At 42.3% G+C, this 19,184-nt stretch overlaps 1 protein-coding gene across 1 annotated transcript in view; it reads left to right on the top strand.

The window, feature by feature from the left end:
* Positions 1-19,184, top strand: part of RPIA (ribose 5-phosphate isomerase A) — a 49,312-nt gene that overhangs the window by 15,408 nt on the left and 14,720 nt on the right. Inside the window, exons 6-7 of the mRNA XM_015420951.1 lie at positions 1,264-1,332; positions 16,698-16,839. Of these exons, the coding sequence (XP_015276437.1) occupies positions 1,264-1,332; positions 16,698-16,839 (211 nt within the window). The remainder of the gene's footprint in view (positions 1-1,263; positions 1,333-16,697; positions 16,840-19,184) is intronic.

Raw genomic sequence — 19,184 nt, 5'->3', positions numbered from 1 at the left:
CCCCCCGCAAAGTTTCAAGAGGTTTTTTGCCATTGACTTCAATGGCCCCATTGGTTATAATGGACCCGAATTTTTTCGGGATTCCTGAATTTTTTCGGGATTCGGAAAAACGCATAGGAAGCCATTTCGGGATTGCAAAAGCCGAAAAAAGCCGAAAAACGTTATTTTCGGCTTTTTTTCGGTTCGGGATCCCGAAATGCACATCCCTACTAACAACAATATTTAAAATAGTAAAACAATAAAACAATTTTACATATACAATAAAACTGGTGCTTCAAATCTATACAATCTATACTTTATACAAGATGCTCAGCAACTCATGTTTGCGACCCACGGACTTAATAGTGGGAGCGCCCCAAAGCAATCAGACTGAACCACCTCCATGGAATCTGGTAGGTGGATGGTACATCGAGGATGGTATAGCGAAGGTGGTGGCGGCGGCTCCTACCCAAAGGCCTGGTGGAAGGTTCTAACTGTCGCTTCTTGACCCTTATACAGGTTTCTCAGGAGACATGTGGGGTGGTCTAGTACTCCCATCTCTTTAAGGACATGACACAGTTTGTTGTGATCCACACAATCGAAGGCTTTAGGGTAGTCTAGTACTCCCTTGCTTTCTCCACAATCCAGCGAATGTTGGCAATTTGCTCTCTAGTTCTTCTACCTCTTCGAAAGCCAGCTTGTACTTCTGGCAGTTCTCTGTCCATGTACTGCTGAAGCCTGGCTTGTAGGATCTTGAGCATGACTTTGCTAGCATGTGAAATGAGTGCAATTGTGTGATAGTTTGAACATTCCTTGGCATTGCTTTTCTTTGGGACTGGCATGTAAACTGACCTTTTCCAATCCTGTGGCCACTGTTGCATTTTCCAAATTTGCTGGCATATTGAGTGCAGCACTTTAAAAGCATCATCTTTTCGGACTTTGAATAGCTCAGCTGGGATACCGTCATCTCCACTAGTTTTGTTGTTAGTATTGCTTTCTAAGGCCCATTTGACTTCGCACTCCAGGATGTCTGGCTGGAGGTCATAGGTGACATTATCTCTCCCTTGGTGACACCATCATTCCTTTGTAGCTGCCTGTCCTCTTGGTGGCAAGATTTCATTACCATTTTTATTGAACAGCCCAATACGCTTGCCAGTTACTGAAAATGGACATATTTGGATGCATTAAGCATGAATTAATGTTAGCGATTAAAAAAAAGTATGCATAAGCAGGAGTTTCTGAGCATCCAGGCTGACCACATCTGCTGGGCTTGTTTTCCTCCAGGGGCTGCCTGACTCAGGAGAAGATTGTTGCTGGCTATGCAAAATGCTTAGTTATTATTGCTGATTACAGGTAAAAGATAATGCTTTCTTGAGGAGGCGAAGAGTGAGGTGTATATTAACTTGTTTGTGTTTTTATGCTTATAATCAATGTAAATCAGTATCTGCCTTCTTTTCTTCAGTAGATACATAATACTTCAAGCCTTGTTTTTCAGTTATTCAGAGCTATTGGCCACGTCCATGGCCTGTCTAATTTAGAACTTTTTGTGTTGAATTTTGCTTACTGTGATGTATGTCTTTAAACATTCATACAGTCTGTCTAACTCCCTTTTAAAGCTGTCTACACTAGCAGCCAGCAATACATTCCCTGGCATCAAACTGAAAGGGTCAGCCCAGGGTGCTGCAGTGGTGGAAAAGGCAACTTCTGTGTTAGGGATTAATAGGAAAGGGATTGAGAAGAAAATGGCCAATGTTGTAATGCCCCCTGTATAGATCTATGGCGCAGCCTCATTTGGAAAAAATACTGTGTAGAGTAGGGGTGTGTGTTCAGTATAAGCCGAACCAAATAAATTCCCGAAAAATACTTTATTGGTATTTTGGAGGTATTTATTCAGCTGAATCAGATTCTCTAATAAGCTGAGCCTGAATAAAAGCGGGAGCTTTCAGCTTTACCAAACCGAACTGTATTTAAACCTAACAGCTGACAACCGGCCATTTCAGTCTGACAGCAGTTGGGTGTGCCTGTCCTCTCTCAGCCTGAAATGTCTGACATCCATTTGTGTGGGTCCATTTCTCTTTCCACCCCTTGGAAACAGGGAGAAGTTCCATTTCAGTCTGACAGCAAGGCAGGTGCACCCGTCCTCTGTAAGCCTGAAATGCCAGGAAACCATTTGAGCAGTCCCTTTCGCTTCCCCCTGCTCCAGAGGGGGGGAGTGAAAGGGAGGGCTGAAACGGCTCCCCCCCCATTTGAAAAGATCAGCATGACAGGGTCCGCCTGTCAGCTGATCCTTTTAGAAGAAGAGAAGAGATTGGATTCATACCCCATGGCCCTTCACTACCCAAAGGAGTCTCAGAGCGGCTTACAAACTCCTTTCCCTTCGCCTCCTCACAACAGACACCCTTTCAGGGGGGTGGGGCTGAGAGAGCTCTTGAGAAAACTGCCCTTGAGAGAATAGCTCTGAGAGAACTTGTGACTGACCCAGGGTCACACCAGCAGCTGCATATGGAGGAGGAGTGGGGAATCAAACCCGGTTCTTCCAGATTACAGTCCACACTCCTAACCACTACACCAAACTGGCTCTCAATTTAAATGAGAGGAAGACTTCAAACCCCTTGGTTTTGCTCCCCCCAGCTCCAGAGTAAGGGAGAGCAAAACCAAGGGGTTGAATGCCTCCCTCCCATTTAAAAGGATCAATGTGGCAGGTGTGCCTGTGCATTTTTTTGTTACAGTTCTTCTGAATTTAATACGGTTTACTTGGTGGTATGTGATAAATGAACAACAGTTAATCTAGATAAGTCATAATATGGCTCTTTCAATTTTTTAAGCTTGCTTTTAACATTTAGAGCCATAAATATAATTTTGCCATGGTTAAGATGGCCTGTGTGGTTTAAGTAACTTATGATTTATAGGACTTTGTCTATTCGGTCTATGAGAGACAGAATGGACTTAAGCAACACTAACCGGGGCAAGCGCAGGAGATCGAGTGTCTAAAACCAAAAGTAAACGAGGTCCAAGGACCGATTATGAACGTGAGTCGTTTAAGCGCAGATTTAAAGAGAAAAGAAAGCTCCCTACCCGAGCTACGCAGCAGAGAATAAGGTGAGCGGAGGAGGGATGCCTCCCATGCGCACGAATTCTTGAGCGAATGAGGGGGAGAGTGGAAGAATAAACGGCTAAAACTGTTGAGAAGTACTTACCGAGAAGTGTTTGAGCGTTTAAGCGCATATTCAGAGACTTTCAAAAATTTGCGAAAGTAAACAACTCGAAAAACATGGCGGGAAGGAGGACAGAAAAGGAGAAGCTTTCGAAAGGAAAGGAATGGAGAGCCCAAAACTGGAAGGAACCAATGAGCTGGCAATGATTTTGGCAGAATCCATGCGCCCTCTAATGGACTAGATGAATAACTTCAAAGAGCAGATGAATAAAATGACCCAATGCGTCACCGCTCAGCAAAACCAGATAAGCGAGACTCTGAAAATGATGAACCAAACAGCTGAGAAGGTGAAAGAAGTGGATGCCACTGCACAAAAGGTGAAGAAGAAAGTAAAACAACTGGAAAAGAAGCAAGTCTCCACAGAAAAGCAATTGCTACAACTACAAATGGAAAAGGCGAATATGATTCTTCGCTTCCAGGGCATGCCAGAGTCTACGGGTGAGAATCTAAAGGAACTAATGACTGAAATATTGGCCCCAGTGACAGAGATAAAGGTGGAACAGCTGATAAGCGATGTGGATGTGGCCTATAGGTCATATTCAGGATATATAAAGAAAAATAATCTGCCTGGGGAAATTGTCGTTAGATTCTCGAAGAGGCATGTGAGGGATGCAATCCTCAAAGCTGTATCTGGAGTACCCCTGAAAGTGGGGGAGAATGTCATTAAAGTTCTCAAAGACATTCCATTTGAAATAAGGCAAAGGAGAAAGACGTATAAAGAGCTTATTCTCTTTCTTCAGACAAATTCAATTGGATATAGATGGCTAACTCCAGAAGGCATCACCTTCAAAATCAAGGATAAAAAAGAAAAGATTGACTCTTTTCTGGAAGTTCGGGAATTTCTAAGAGTCCAGATGGGAGGGCCAGAGGAGGAAGAAAAAGAAGAAGAGGGCAGTAAGTCCAGTGGGCGAGCTAGACTCGGATTCTTCCGGGAAGGACTCTCTTTCTGAGAAAGGTGCAGCAGCTCCTAAAAGTCCTTATAAGTTGCGGAAGAGACGGGGCAAGGAGAAGTGAAGGCTGAAGGACTCTGAGTTGTGCCTTTGAAAAAAGTTAAAAATTTGATGCTTGGGGATATTTCTTAACAATAGTTGAATGTAAAAATTTAAAAAGTTAATGATATATACTTCACTCAGTTTGTAAAGGGGCTAGTGGGATGAAGACTTGATGTTTTGTATAAACTGATTAGAAGATCTCCTCTCTTGGGTTTTTAGGTATTAGTGGGTATCTTTACTTTGTCCCTAGTGTAGTCCCCTACCCTATTTCTGTTATAGTATGTAGTGTTTATAAAAATGAAATTAAAAAAATCCTCTTTGGGGGGCCAAAAAAAAGTAGCATCAGGCACATCCAAGTCTAGAGGTGTGGCAGTATTAATTTCTCGAAATGTACACTTGAAGGTTAATTTTCTCTCCTTCAAACACCTAATAGAAAAACCACATTGGAAACAAGCCTCAGTAATGTCCTCCTGGATGGAAAAATTACAGATTGTTAAAACTTTTTTCTTTCCCAAAATTTTATATTTAATGCGAGCAATCCCTATTGACATCCCTAAGGCATATTTCAAAGATTGGCAGAAAGCCATCTCAACATTCATCTGGAATTCACCCAAACCTAGGATTAGCTACAATACATTGAAAAAACCCATCTATAACGGTGGACTAGCATTACCGGATTTGGTTTTCTACCACGAAGCAGTTATTCTGGTGGGTCTTTTAAAAACATATAGTAATAGCTTTAATAGTGATTGGAAACACGTTGAAAGTATGTATGTGACAGACCATAAATTTCAAAGTCTTTTGTGGGAACTTCCTTCTCATAGGCCTAAAGATATTATCCAAAATCAATTCCTAAGTACTATTTTTAAAATCTGGGATAAAAGGAAAAAAAATACTAGCACTCCCACCTTCCCCAATGAGTACATTTATAGAACAATCATGGTTCACTCCTGCATACTTACCAGGTATTTTTGAAGTATGGAAGCACAACAACCTCACTCGCTTTGTTGATGTACAACAAGGGCCTAATTTAGCACATAGGGAATACCTGGAACAAAAACACTCATGTCACATACCATGGTTGGAATACCACCAACTTCACTCTCTTTATTGCTCAGATTATTATCGTACAGGACTATGTCGCCCGCTTACAACCTTTGAACAGTGTTTAAAAACTATTCAATTGCATCTCAAAAGTATTATCTCATCCTTATATAAAATTTTAGTGGAATCGATTCTGACCCAACCATTGCAATATCAAATAAGTTGGCAAGCAGACTGCAACAATTCCATAACTGAAAGTGATTAGAAAAAGATTTGGGCTTCGTCATCCCTCACATCTAGATCTATTCCTATAAGACTGCAGGCATTTAAATTGATGATGAGATGGTACACTACCCCCAGCAAAGTACACCATATTTCCCCCACTTACCACTTTGTTGGAGGAAATGTGGCGAACCTGGCTCCTTTTTACATTTTTGGTGGGATTGTTGCATAGTAAAAGAATTCTGGGAGAAAATAATTATGTACGTTAAGGATATAAGGAGTTATGAGATTACGAAAACCCCAGAATTAATTTTGTTGGATCTCTGGACAGACAATACGATACCCAAAATACGACAAGAACTAATCTCCACTATGCTTTCAGCAGCCAAGACTCTAATAGCATCTAGCTGGAAGGATGCCAGTTCCAGTGGAAGATGGTTCACAAAATTATGGGACCTATTGACAGTGGACAAAATTATCGGATTCCATAAAATGGATTGAAGAACAAGGACTTACTACAAACCTACTGGCCAAATGGGCACCATTTCTGGATTATACCCACAATACACACTCATCACCTTTATGTCATATGCCTGTTAAATATAAGGAAATATTTACTTGTTTGTAATGTTTATCTGGATTATAGGAAGAGATTTATCCGTTAGTTATACATACTTCTTCTTGGTTAAACTTACACAGGAACCTGTGATAACTAAAGATAAATAATATTGTGTTGAGACAACCACCTAGTTTATATTGTTAAGGTTCATCGTTAGTTATGGATTGTATTGTTTTTTCTTGTGCGTTTGAGTAATATAAAAAACGTTAATAAAAATTAAATTAAAAAGAAATGATACAGGACATCAATCAGTACTTTGAAATTAATAAAAACGCTGAAGTTTCACCAGACATTTGCTGGGACGCAATGGAGGCTGTCGTTTGGGGCAAAATTATTTCTTTGGCTTCTTGCTATAAGAAGGAAAAAGAACATTATAAATCAGAACTGGTTACAAAAATCAAGCAACTAGAAACTCTTCATAAACAAATTGGGAGTAAAAAAGTATATTGCAAACACCAAGCTGAGCGCGAAGCACTAGATAGTTTGGAAGTATCCCAAATTCAAAAGAATTTAATATATTTAAAGCATAAATATTGGTTTAAAAGTTCACAATCACTTAGGCTTCTGTCATGGAAATAAAGCAACAAAGCTCATCCAAATTTATTAATATTGTTTGAAACCCCCAAGGAGAATTACTCACAAACTCTATGGCAATATTAGAGACATTTACCAAGTATTACAAATCTTTATACTATTCAGATAATCCTAGCTCTGAATCGATTTTAAATTTTCTAAATGCACCAAATGTTGTTCAAAAAATCGATTTAGAACAGAGATTGTTGATAGAAGAACCAGTCACTTTGCAAGAGGTAACAGAAGGTATAAAAAATCTAAAAAAGAAAACTCCAGGTAGGGACAGATTTCTTACCTGCTGAATTTTATAAAGTATTCACAGGTATGGAAAACAAATATAAAAATTACGAAAGCAATTTCATATAAAGAAAATATTTATAAAATGTTTAATAAATGGTATATGACTCCAGATAAATTAGCAATGTTTTATCCTGATTTACCAAATGATTATTGGAAATGTCAAAAGAATGTTGGTTCATTTTTTCATATGTGGTGGACTTGTGATAGAGTTAAACATTTTGGGGCATGGATTCATTAAATGCTACAAAAATGTTGAAATATACCATACCTTTTATAACTGAATTATTTCTTTTGAATATAATTCCACAAAAGTGTAAAAAAAAAGACTTTTATTACACGTGCAGTAACTACTGCAAGGATTTTATATGCCAAATATTGGAGGAAGAAAGAAATATCCTCAAAAGAAGAAACTATAAACAAAATATTCAAGACTGCCACAATGGATAAATTAACTTTAATTCTCAGAGGATGAGATGAAACAAGCTTTGAAAACACATGGGCAAGATTCTACAGTTGGTTAAAAGACTATAATAATTGAACAATATTGACAAAACAATTGTATAAGAATAAATAATAAAATGTATATCTAACTATAATGAAAAATACATGGTGACTCAAAAAGATAATACTTTAAACAATTATTGTATAAGGTAATACAGAAGTTAAATCAAAGATTTATACGAAACCCCAGATTTTATTTTTTATATATTTATATATAAGTTTATATATATAAACTTCTAAAAGGAAGTTTATAAAGTATTTATGGCCCAACTCGCATCCCCCGTAACTGAAACTTGCAATTGCATATTGTAAGATGGTTTCCTGCCTAAATCCTGGACTGAATCTAAGATTATAGTTACTCCAAAATAAGGAAAGGCCCTCTCCAATTTAGGCTCATATAGACCAATATCTTTATTAAATACCGATGCAAAAATCTTCGCAGCAATTTTAGTTAATAGGCTTAATACATTTATTACTAAATATGTACATTCTGATCAGATGGGCTTTTTGCCCAATTGCCATATTGCTTGATAGCACACACAAAACTTTAAATATAATTAGTTTTAGCAAAACACACCAACTAAAAGTAATAATAAGAACATAAGAGACGCCAATGTTGGATCAGGCCAAAGGCCCATCCAGTCCAACACTCTGTGTCACACAGTGGCCAGAAATACCAGTGCCATCAGGAGGTCCAGCAGTGGGGCCAGGACATTAGAAGCCCTCCCACTGTTGACCCCCCCCAAGCACCAAGAAGACAGAGCATCACTTGCCCCAGAGCCCCTAGCTATACCTTGTGGCTAATAGCCACTGATGGACCTCTGCTCCATATGCTTATCTAATTCCCTTTTGAAGCCATCCATGCTTGTAGCACCCACCACTTCCTGTGGCAGTGAATTCCAAGTGTTAATCACTCTTTGGGTGAAGAAGGACGTCCTTTTATCCGTTCTAACCCGACCGCTCTGCAGTTTCATGGAGTGCCCACGAGTTCTTGTATTGTGAGAAAGGGAGAAAAGTACCTCTTTCTTTACCTGCTCTTTCCCATGCATAATCTTATAAACCTCGATCATGTCACCCCTCAGTCGTCTTTTCTCCAAGCTAAAGAGCCCTAAGCGCTTTAACCTTTCCTCATAGGGAAAGTGTTCCAACCCTTTTATCATTCGAGTTGCCCTTTTCTGCACTTTTTCCAAAGCTATAATATCCTTTTTAAGGTGTGGTGACCAGAACTGCACACAGTATTCCAAATGAGGTCTCACCATTGATTTATATAGGGGCATTATTATATTGGCTGATCTGTTTTCAATACCCTTCCTAATAATCCCCAGCATAGCATTGGCCTTCTTTATTGCAGTCACACACTGTCTCGACATTTTCAGTGAGTTATCCACTACAACTCCAAGATCTCTCTCTTGCTCAGTCTCTGCCAGTTCAGACCCCATCAATGTGTATTTATATTTAGGATTTTTGGCTCCAATGTGCATCACCTTGCACTTGGCCACATTGAACCCCATTTGCCATGTTGACGCCCACTCGCCCATCCTTGACAGATCCCCTTGGAGTGCCTCACAATCCTCACTGGTTTTCACCACCCTGAACAACTTTGTATCATCCGCAAATTTAGCCACTTCACTGCTTACTCCCATCTCCAAATCATTAATGAACAAGTTAAAAAGCAGTGGACCAAGTACTGATCCCTGCGGTACCCCACTGCTTACCACCCTCCACTGAGAAAATTGCCCACCTACACTCACTCTCTGTTTTCTATGAACTAGCCAGTTTTTGATCCATAAAAGGACTTGTCCTTCTATCCCATGATTTTTGAGCTTACTTAGGAGCCTTTGATGAGGAACTTTATCAAAAGCTTTCTGGAAGTCAAGGTAAATAATATCTATTGGATCCCCCTTGTCCACATGTTTGTTCACCCCCTCAAAGAACACTAACAGGTTAGTGAGACAAGATCTTCCCTTACAGAAACCGTGCTGAGTCTGCCTCAATAGGTTTTGTTCATCTATGTGCCTACTAATTCTTTCCTTAATAATGGTTTCCACCAATTTACCCGGTATCGACGTCAGACTGACTGGCCTGTAATTTCCCGGATCTCCTCTGGAACCCTTTTTAAAGATGGGAGTGACATTAGCTACCTTCCAATCCTCAGGAATGGAGGCAGATTTTAAGGAAAGATTACATATCTTTGTCAGGAGATCTACAAGTTCACATTTGAGTTCTTTCAGAACTCTCGGATGTATGCCATCTGGGCCTGGTGATTTTTCAGTTTTTAAGTTGTCTATCAGTTTTAGGACCTCCTCTCTCATCACCTCAATCTGACTCAGGTCTTCCAACACCCCTCCTGAAATCAGTGGTTCTGGAGTGGGCAAGCACTTCTCATCTTCCACAGTGAAGACGGAGGCAAAAAATGCATTTAGCTTCTCAGCCATTTCCCTATCATCCTTCAATACTCCTTTTACCCCTTGGTCGTCCAAGGGCCCCACTGCCTCCCTGGCTGGTTTCCTGTTTCTAATGTATTTGAAGAAAGTTTTATTGTTGGTTTTTACGTTTTTTGCTATATGCTCCTCATATTCCCTTTTTGCCTGCCTGACCTCAGACTTGCATTTTATTTGCCATAGCCTGTGTTCCGTTTTATCAGCCTCACTGTGACTAGCTTTCCACTGCTTAAAGGAATTCTTTTTACTTTTTACAGCCTCCATTACTCTGTTTGTTAACCATGCAGGCTTTTTCCTATACCTGTTTGTGCCTTTCCTAACCTGCGGAATATATATTTTTTGAGCTTCTAGGATCGTAGTTTTAAATAGATCCCAAGCTTCCCCAATTGTTTTGACCCTTTCTACTTTTCCTTTCAGTTTCCTCCCCACGTGTCCCCTCATATCAGAGAAATTACCCCTTTTAAAGTTAAAAATGGTTGTGTGAGTCTTTTTGGCCAATTCTCTATTTGTACAAATGATGAACTCAACAACATTATGATCACTGTTTCCAAGCGGTGCAATCACTTTTACATCTCTCACCAGGTCTTGAGTGTTACTTAGGACCAAATCAAGGATCGCCTCTCCCCTGGTAGGTTCCGTGACCATCTGCTCCATAGCACAGTCATTTAGAGTGTCTAGAAACTCAATCTCTTTTTCCCGACTAGAACACATATTGACCCAATCAATGTGTGGGTAGTTAAAATCACCTATTATTACACAGTGTTTTTGTCTAGTTGCTATCTTTAAGGCATTCATCATTTTATAATCCTCCTCTATCTTTTGATCTGGTGGGCGATAACAAACTCCCAGTGTTAAGTTTCCTTTTGGCCCCCCTATTTCAACCCATAGAACTTCCAGAAGCGAATCCAATTCACTTAGCCTCTCAATCTTTCTAGACTTTATACCCTCTCTGACATACAGAGCTACCCCACCTCCAACCCTTCCCCCCCTATCCTTCCGATATAATATATAACCGGGAATCACTGTGTCCCACTGATTTTCCTCATCCCACCAAGTTTCAGAAATACCCACAATGTCTATTTTTCCCTCCGACACCAAGCACTCCAACTCCCCGATTTTACCTCGGACACTTCTAGCATTTGTATAGAAACAGCTGTAATTTCCCTTACAAGTTAAGCCTGCATCCTTCCTCTTGCTATCTCGAGTCGTTGTCCGGCAGTCCATGTCACCAGCCATGGCCTCTGTGGACAATTTCAATCCACCTCCCTGTAGAAAAGCAACCGGTACCCCCTCACCTCTCTCAGATGAGCCAACCCGAACCAGAGACTTTTCATCTCCTGTCGGCTTTCCCCCAATATTCAGTTTAAAAGCTGCTCTGCCACCTTTTTGATTTTAAGTGCCAGCAGCCTGGTTCCTTCTCGGGACAAGTGGAGACCGTCTCGCCTGTACAGCTCCCTCTTGTTCCAAAAAGTATCCCAGTGCCTAACAAACCTGAACCCTTCCCCCCTACACCATCGTCTCATCCACGCATTGAGACTCCTGATCTCTGCCTGTCTCTCCGGCCCTGCGCGTGGAACAGGTAACACTTCTGAGAAGGCTACCTTGGAGGTCCTGGACCTAAGTTTCCTGCCCAGCAGCCTAAATTTCTCCTCCAGGACCTCACGACTGCATTTCCCCACATCGTTGGTGCCGACATGCACCACGACCACTGGCTCCTCCCCAGCACTATCTACCAGCCTATCTAAAACACGCGTAATGTCCGCTACCTTCGCACCAGGCAGGCAAGTCACCATACGGTCAGTACGCGGGTTCGCCACCCAGCTGTCTACCTGCCTAAGGATCGAATCACCCACTACCAAGAGCCCCCCTCCCACCCTGCTCAGGGATGGTTCCTTGGTGCAAAAGGAGAGCCGCTCACCAGCTGGGGAAGAGGTCCCTTCTGAGGGCACATTCCCCTTATCCTCAGCATGGTGCCCTGTTTCCCCTAGACCCTCATGCTCCCTGACAGCAGCGGGGCTGCCAGATCCAGAGTGGGACGAAGCTAACAAGTCCCCGAGAGTCTTTTCTGTGTGCCTAGCTGACTGTCTCTGCTTCTCCAGGTCAGCCACCTTGGCCTCAAGGGAGCACACACGTTCCCTGAGAACCAGGAGCTCCTTGCACCGAGGACACACCCAAGACTTCTGCCCAGTGGGCAGATAGTCATACATGTGACACTCCGTGCAAAACACTGGATAGCCCCCAACCCCCTGCTGGCATTCTGGCTTCATAATTCTTTTAAAATAAATAAATATAATCCCCCTTTTAAACCCTTGGTATTTATGTGGGTTTTGTTATCAAGTCAAATTATTTTACGGGAAAGACAAAGAGCCTAGGGCCTTGTCTTTCTGGCTCTTTTTGGGCTTCTTACAGCGCCCCTAGTCTAAGAGTCCCTAGGCTAAGAGCCACAGGCAAAGAGCCCTTTAGCTCACCCTTCGGCTCGTGCCAGAGGCTCGTGCCTCTGCCAAGGTGTTTCCTTAAATAGAGGCCTCCCCCAGCAGAGGTCAGGCAGCAGCTATTCAAATTCAAATTCACCCAGGCACTCAATCACAGGCAAAACAATGCCCCTTCCACTTCCTCTCAATTACAGGCAATCCCAGTCAAACAGTGCCCGTTCCTCTCCCACACTCAATCAGCCAGGACTCTGCAAGAACTCTAAGTGCTTCCACACACTGCTAAACACAGTTTTCCCACAAAATATCCTTAGCTGAATTCTCTCAGCTGAAAGCAAGTAAAAGAAACCCACTCACCTCTCTCACAGCTCTCTCTCCTGCTCCTGCTCAGAGCTCAGCTGGTCTCAAATACAAGCTTTAGATATTGAAAAAGCTTTTGATAAATTGGAACTGAAATATTTACAAGAGCTCTTAAATGCGATGAACTTTGGGGACAAATTTAAGTGCACAATTGCTTTAATGTACTGTAATCCAAAGGCCCAAATAAAAGCAACGGTTTAACTTCTTTAGATTTTTCATTAACATGGGGTAGAGGCAAGGGTGCCCAATGTCCTCTTTATTATTTGAAGAAGAGAAGAAGAAGAGATTGGATTTATACCCCGCCCTTCACTTGGCGTCTCAGAGCGGCTTACAAACTTCTTTCCCTTCCCCTCCCCACAACAGACACCCTGTGAGGTGGGTGGGGCTGAGAGAACTCTGACACAAACGGCTCTTTTTCAAGGACAGCTGTGCCAGAGCTTGTGACTGACCCAAGGTCACATCAGCAGGTGCAAGTGGAGGAGTGGGGAATCAAACCCGGTTCTCCCAGATTAGAGTCCGCACACTTAACCCCTACACCAAACTGGCAATTTGCTTTAGCGATTGAACCCTTTGCTAATACCATTTGTAATAACCAATGTATTTCAAGTATAACAACTGGCAACCTTCAGTACAAAATCAGTTTGCGGACAACGTACGATTATATCGCTCAAATCCACAAACCTCTCTAAAAGCAGTAGAAAGCGTGTTACAACAATTTGGATTTATGCTGATTAACATGTAAACTGGAAATATGGCCAAACTGTATCCTATCAATTTGACCCCTAACACCAAGAAACAAATTCAAGATACATTCTCATACAAATGGGTAAATAATAAATGGACCCATCTTGGTATAAATATTCCTTTAGATCTAAACAACCTTTTAAAAACTAGTTTTACTAAACTAAACCTCTCAACCATTTCGCAACTCAGACAATAGAATAACAAAATACTTACCTGGCCAGAAAAAATAGACCTTAATTGTTCTTTAATATTGCCTAAATATATGTTTTTATTTAGAACTCTGCCAATATCAGTACCCCTTAAATGATATTTGGCAAAAAGCTCTTAATAACTTTATTTGGAACTCAAAAAGAGCAAGACTCAGCCTCCACACATTAAGAAGAAGAAGAGATTGGATTTATACCCCACCCTTCACTACCCAAAGGAATCTCAAAGCAGCTTACAAACTCCTTTCCCTTCCCCTCCCCACAATGGACACCCTGGGAGGTAGCTGAGAGAGCTCTGACAGGAACTGCTCCTTTTCAAGGACAGCTCTTATCAGAACTACGGCTTGCCCAAGGTCATCCAGCAGGTGCAAGTGGAGGAGTGGGGAATCAAACTCGGTTCTCCCAGATTAGAGTCCGCACACTTAACCACTACACCAAACTGGCTCTAAGACAACCTACAGTTGCAGGAGGACTCAATTATCCTGATTTAAAATTATACCATAACTCAGTATGTTTATCAGACATAGTACGAACGTTGTCTTCTTCAAATTCACCAACTTGGTTAGATATAGAGCCATCCTATGCTTGCACCTTTACCCTTCCGGAACTAACCACATTATAGACCAACTGCCATGCAACATATTGTCTTTTTAACGGCTACTATAAAAGTATGAGACAGAAGGAGACAACTGTTATCTCCTTACGTATCACCTCTCACTACGTTCTCTAAACAACCCCGGTTTGAACCTGGGTTGAAAGGCAAACGTTTTAAATTTTGGCAGAAAACAAATATGACTAGGCTGATAGATATTACACATCATGGCATTATTCTTCCAAAAAATGAACTGGAAGCTAAAAGTGGTACTTCTTTGCCATGGTTTCAATATTTTCAGTTGAAACATCTTACAGAACAAAGAGAGATCAGAATGGTGTTGCAGAACAACGGCATAAGGAATCTGGAGAATCCTTCACAATGGCAACAAATGTGGCAAACTCCAATTTTTACAACCAGAGCACTGAATATGAAATATCAACCCTTTAAATTTTTAGCAAGATGGTACTACATACCTTTGAAATTAAATCATATTAATCCAAGAATTAAAGCCTATTGCTGGAAAGTATTCCAGCTTCGTATTTTCATTGCTGGTGGAGTCCTTCTTCCCCCAAAGAGTGATGAACACATGGAATTTACTGCCACAGGAGGGGGTGGCGGCTACAAGCATGGACGTCTTCAAGAGGGAACTAGATAAACATATGGAGCAGAGGTCCATCCGTGGCTATTAGCCACAAGGTATAGATAGGAACTCTCGATCTGGGGTAAGAGCTCTGTATTCTTGGTGCTCGGGGGAGGGGGCAACAGTGGAAGGACTTCTGGTGTCCTGGCCCCACTGATGGACCTCCTGATGGCACCTGGTATTTTTGGCCACTGTGTGACAGAGTGTTGGACTAGATGGGCCATTGGCCTGATCCAACATTGGCTTATCTTACATCCTTATGCTCTGTTCACAGATACAAACTTTTTGGCTTTTCATAACCCAACAAATTTCTCAAATAGTGAGTTATCAACTGCCACTTAACCCAGAATTTGTGCTCTTAAATCATTGACATGGAATTATAATCCCAGTAGCTAGGAAAGAATTGGCAGTGTCATTATTTGCAGCAGCTAAAACAGTTATGGCATCAACTTGGAAAGACCAAAAACCTCCTCTGCACTCTCTTCCTGGCATAGGAAGGTCTGGGACATCTCAGTTATGGAAAAGATGACATGGCAACTTAACCCGTCGAATTCAGACAATGCACAACATCTTCTTCTGTGGCAGTTTTGTGGTTTCCTCTTACAGACTCGTTATCTCAACATGTACCATGTTTTAATTTTTCATTCCCAGTAGAACCTTATTGTTGAACCTTATTGTTCCTCTTTTGTGATTTGTGTATATAGTTCTTCACATTACCAACAATAGACTAATTACTGTTCAGTTTTTCTATGTTTTTGGATTTTTTGTTGTATTCCTTGGTTGTTTCTTGTATTATTCAAAGTTAATAAAGTTTTTATTTAAAAAAAAAGCATAATTATAGGTTGGAGTAGAGTTGTCTTGGCAGTAGTATGTGCAAGAATTATCTAGGGGTCTTAGTAGACCATATACTTAACATGACTCAGCAGTGTGATGCGGTTGCTTAAAAGACAAATGTATTTTGGGGCTGTATCAACAGAAGAATAGTGACCAGATCACGCGAAGTGATGGTACCACTTTACTCTGCTCCGGTTAGACCTCACCTGAAGTTTTGTGTTCAGTTTTGGGCACCGCAGTTTAAGAAAGATATAGACAAGCTGGAAGGTGTCCAGAGGAGGACAACAAAGATGGTGAGGGGTCTGGAGACCAAGTCCAATGAGGAAAGGTTGAAGGAGATGGGTATGTGTAGCTGTCAGCTATGCTGCCATGGGGGTTGGGGAGTTCGTTCTGTGTCTTGGTAATTGCTATTGCATTCCTGTCTCTGCTGTTCTGCCTGTGTTACTGCATCTATAGCTTTGCAATAAAAGTATAACCGTTCCTGAATGCGTGTACTTCATTGTAAGCTGTGGGTTCTGACAGTAGCCTGGAGAGGAGACGACTGAGAGGTGATATGATAACCACATTCAAGTACTTGAAGGGCTGTCATATATAGTACGGTGCGGAGTTGTTTTCTGTTTCCCCAGAAGGTCAGACCAGAACCAACAGGTTAAAATTCAGTCAGAAGAATTTGTGAATTTCCTGCTGTGTTCAGGGGGTTGGACTAGATGACCTTGGAGGTCTCTTCCAACTCTATGATTCTAAGTTTCCTCCCTTTTCAGAATGTGTCTTGCAGTTCCATTATGTGACTTTATCAGGATCATGAAGGAGTTGATATTTTGAGTTCGTAGTCCCCCTGTCTTCCTTCTTTTTGTGTTGTGTTTCTCAGATTGTAAACTGTCAGTTCAAACTGCAATGTACTTTAATGCTTTGCCAGAATTAAGCATATAAATGTAGTAAAACTAAAAAGTGTGCTGTTTGCCATAATATGAATGCAACTTCTGTTTTAACTTATGTTCCTACAGAAAGAAGTCAAAAAGCCTTGGAGAGCAGTGGAAGAAAGGGATCCCTATTGAGGTCATCCCTATGGCCTACAAACCCGTGACCAGGGCCCTGACCAAGAGGTTTGGGGGTGTGGCAGAACTGAGGATGGCCGTCAGTAAAGCTGTAAGTATAAACAAGGGTGATCGGGGAAATCTGCACTCACTGAAGTACGCATTTTTATGTTTCATATACAGGTAGTTGATTAGTTGGAAGCTACTATTCTGTAATATATTTAAAATATTAAATTAGAAGTTCTGGGATTTTCAGGCAGTGCCAAATAAGGGAACTTTGAGCTTACCAAACTCAGTGGTAGGCAGTTAATATTAAAATGTTTCATACAGTCCATGCTAGTGTAAGCTATGCCTACTCTGTGGTGCTAAAATTTAAAATCCCTACTCTCCAACTATCCTGAATCCGGAGCTCATATAAATAATGTAAATTGAACAGTTTTGAACTGGCCTGAGAGTGCAAAATAAATTTGTACCATAGATAGCCCAGGCAAGCCTGATCTTATCAGATCTCAGAAGTTAAGCAGGGTCGACTCTGGCAAGTCCTTGGATGGGAGACCTCTGTGAAATACCAGAGGTGGGAGGCGGGGGCAGGCTTTTTTCAGCCACCCCTCTGAATATCCTCCAGGCCCCCAGTAGGGGTCCATCACCAGAGGTCGCCATGACTTCCAGCTGCACACACAGTCACATATGAAAAATACTAAAAAAAAACCCATTGTACCATGGGGGGCAGGTACAGACAGAGGAGGTGTTTCTACAAGTCTGTGGGAGCCCCCGTGTTTACACAGACGTCCTTAAAAAGAGGGCCTGTTGCTTGGTGCTGGAGGGGGGCTGGGGTCAGTTGCATGGTGGAGAACCTGCAAGGAATGGCCGGGGGGCACATCACTTTCCCCTGTGCTCCCTTCCTCACACTGTTGCCTCTGCTACTCCTTTTGACAGCCCTCCTTACCCTCAACTTTCCCTGTTGCCTCGTCTCTTTCCTGCTCACCCACCAGCCCACCTTCTATTTGCCCTCTCTTCGCAGTATTTGTTATTTACTTACTTCATAGGTAGCTGACCTTTCTCCCCATCACATCGTTCTCCTCACCCCCATTTCACCTTCATTTACGGGGGAGGGAATTCCTGAGGGGGGAGTGCCTGGGTGTTTTGGGTGGATGCCTGTAGAAGTCATCACTTTCCTTAAGATTGTGCCCCACTGCTAGTTCCCAAGGGAGCTGGCCTTGGAGACTCTCTTGCCAGGCCTGGATATAGATGAGGTGCCGTATCTCTGTCAGGGTTGCCATAGCAACCGTAGGGGCTGAATGGTGACGTCTGCGAGAGGTGCGGGGTGCATTTTGTATTATCTATAATAGGGGCTTTTGCGTGCCTTTTTCTCAGTTCTGACACGGAGCCTGTTTCCTAAAGTAAGCCTATCTCAACAAACTGCCACTGCTCAAGTGTGTTGTGGAGAGTGTCTGAACTGGGAGGCCTGGCAGCCTGTGAGCTCCGTTAGGCTGAGAGCTGGGCTGCTGCTGCTGTTGAACAGTAGCAGCCACCTGGGCCTAGGTAAGTCATGCAAGCGGCATGGTAGTGAGTTTTGTCTGGTGGCTGCTACCCAGCATGGCCTGATGAGTCTTCCCTCAAAGGTCAAAACAACCCTGGGAAGAGCTCTGCCTCCTCCCACAGCCTTTTACTGACAGAAACCAAGGCTTGATGTCTGGCAATACTGTTGTGGTTGCCTAGTAGCAGCCACAGAAAGCAGCCATTTCTTAATGCTATAGATGCTGTTTCTATAATGGGGAGGTTTAAACCCCCCCCCCCAGTATTTTGTATTTAAATTTCAGATTTCTCTGCAACCCGAGCAATTTTCTCAGGTTTGCTGAAAGATCTGTCTTGTCTGTCCTGGCTCCACTTTCTGGATTGCGTCATGTTGAGAATTATATATGTTCATTGTCAAATGGAAACAATGTATGATTTCCTCTCTTCTGTACTTAGTGTATTAGATTTCCATTTAATTTAATTTAATTTAAAATAAATTAGTTGTAAAATGAAAGGTTATCTATATACTAATAGCGAAAGGCGCCCCCTGTGTGCGGATCACTAAATCCGCACATCGGGGGCACCTGGGGGGCAGGGAGATTTTCCTGCACACTTGGGGTAGTCCCCAGGTGTGCACAAAAATCTAAAAACTTGAAAAAAATATCGGGGGGATATTTAAATCCCCCCCCCAAAGTAAACTGCGGCGGGCTGGTGGTTGGAAGCCACTCAGGCCTCGCCGCAGGAGCAGGGGGAGGGAGGAGGAGTTCAGCAGTGGTGGAGGAGGAGATCTCTGGAGCCGGGGGAAGAAGATGATCAGCGAGGCCTGGTGGCTGCAAGCCACTTAGGCATTGGAGCCAGGGGTGGGGGAGGAGCCGGGGAGGAGACTGGCGAGGCCCAGCGGATGCAAGCTGCTTGGGCCTCGCTGCCAGAACCGGGGGTGGG

Source organism: Gekko japonicus, unplaced genomic scaffold (assembly GCF_001447785.1).
Source record: "Gekko japonicus isolate JY-2015 unplaced genomic scaffold, Gekko_japonicus_V1.1 scaffold2993, whole genome shotgun sequence".
NCBI lineage: Eukaryota > Metazoa > Chordata > Lepidosauria > Squamata > Gekkonidae > Gekko > Gekko japonicus.
Note: the sequence above shows the minus strand (reverse complement) of the source record. Positions and strands in the feature narration are given on the sequence as shown.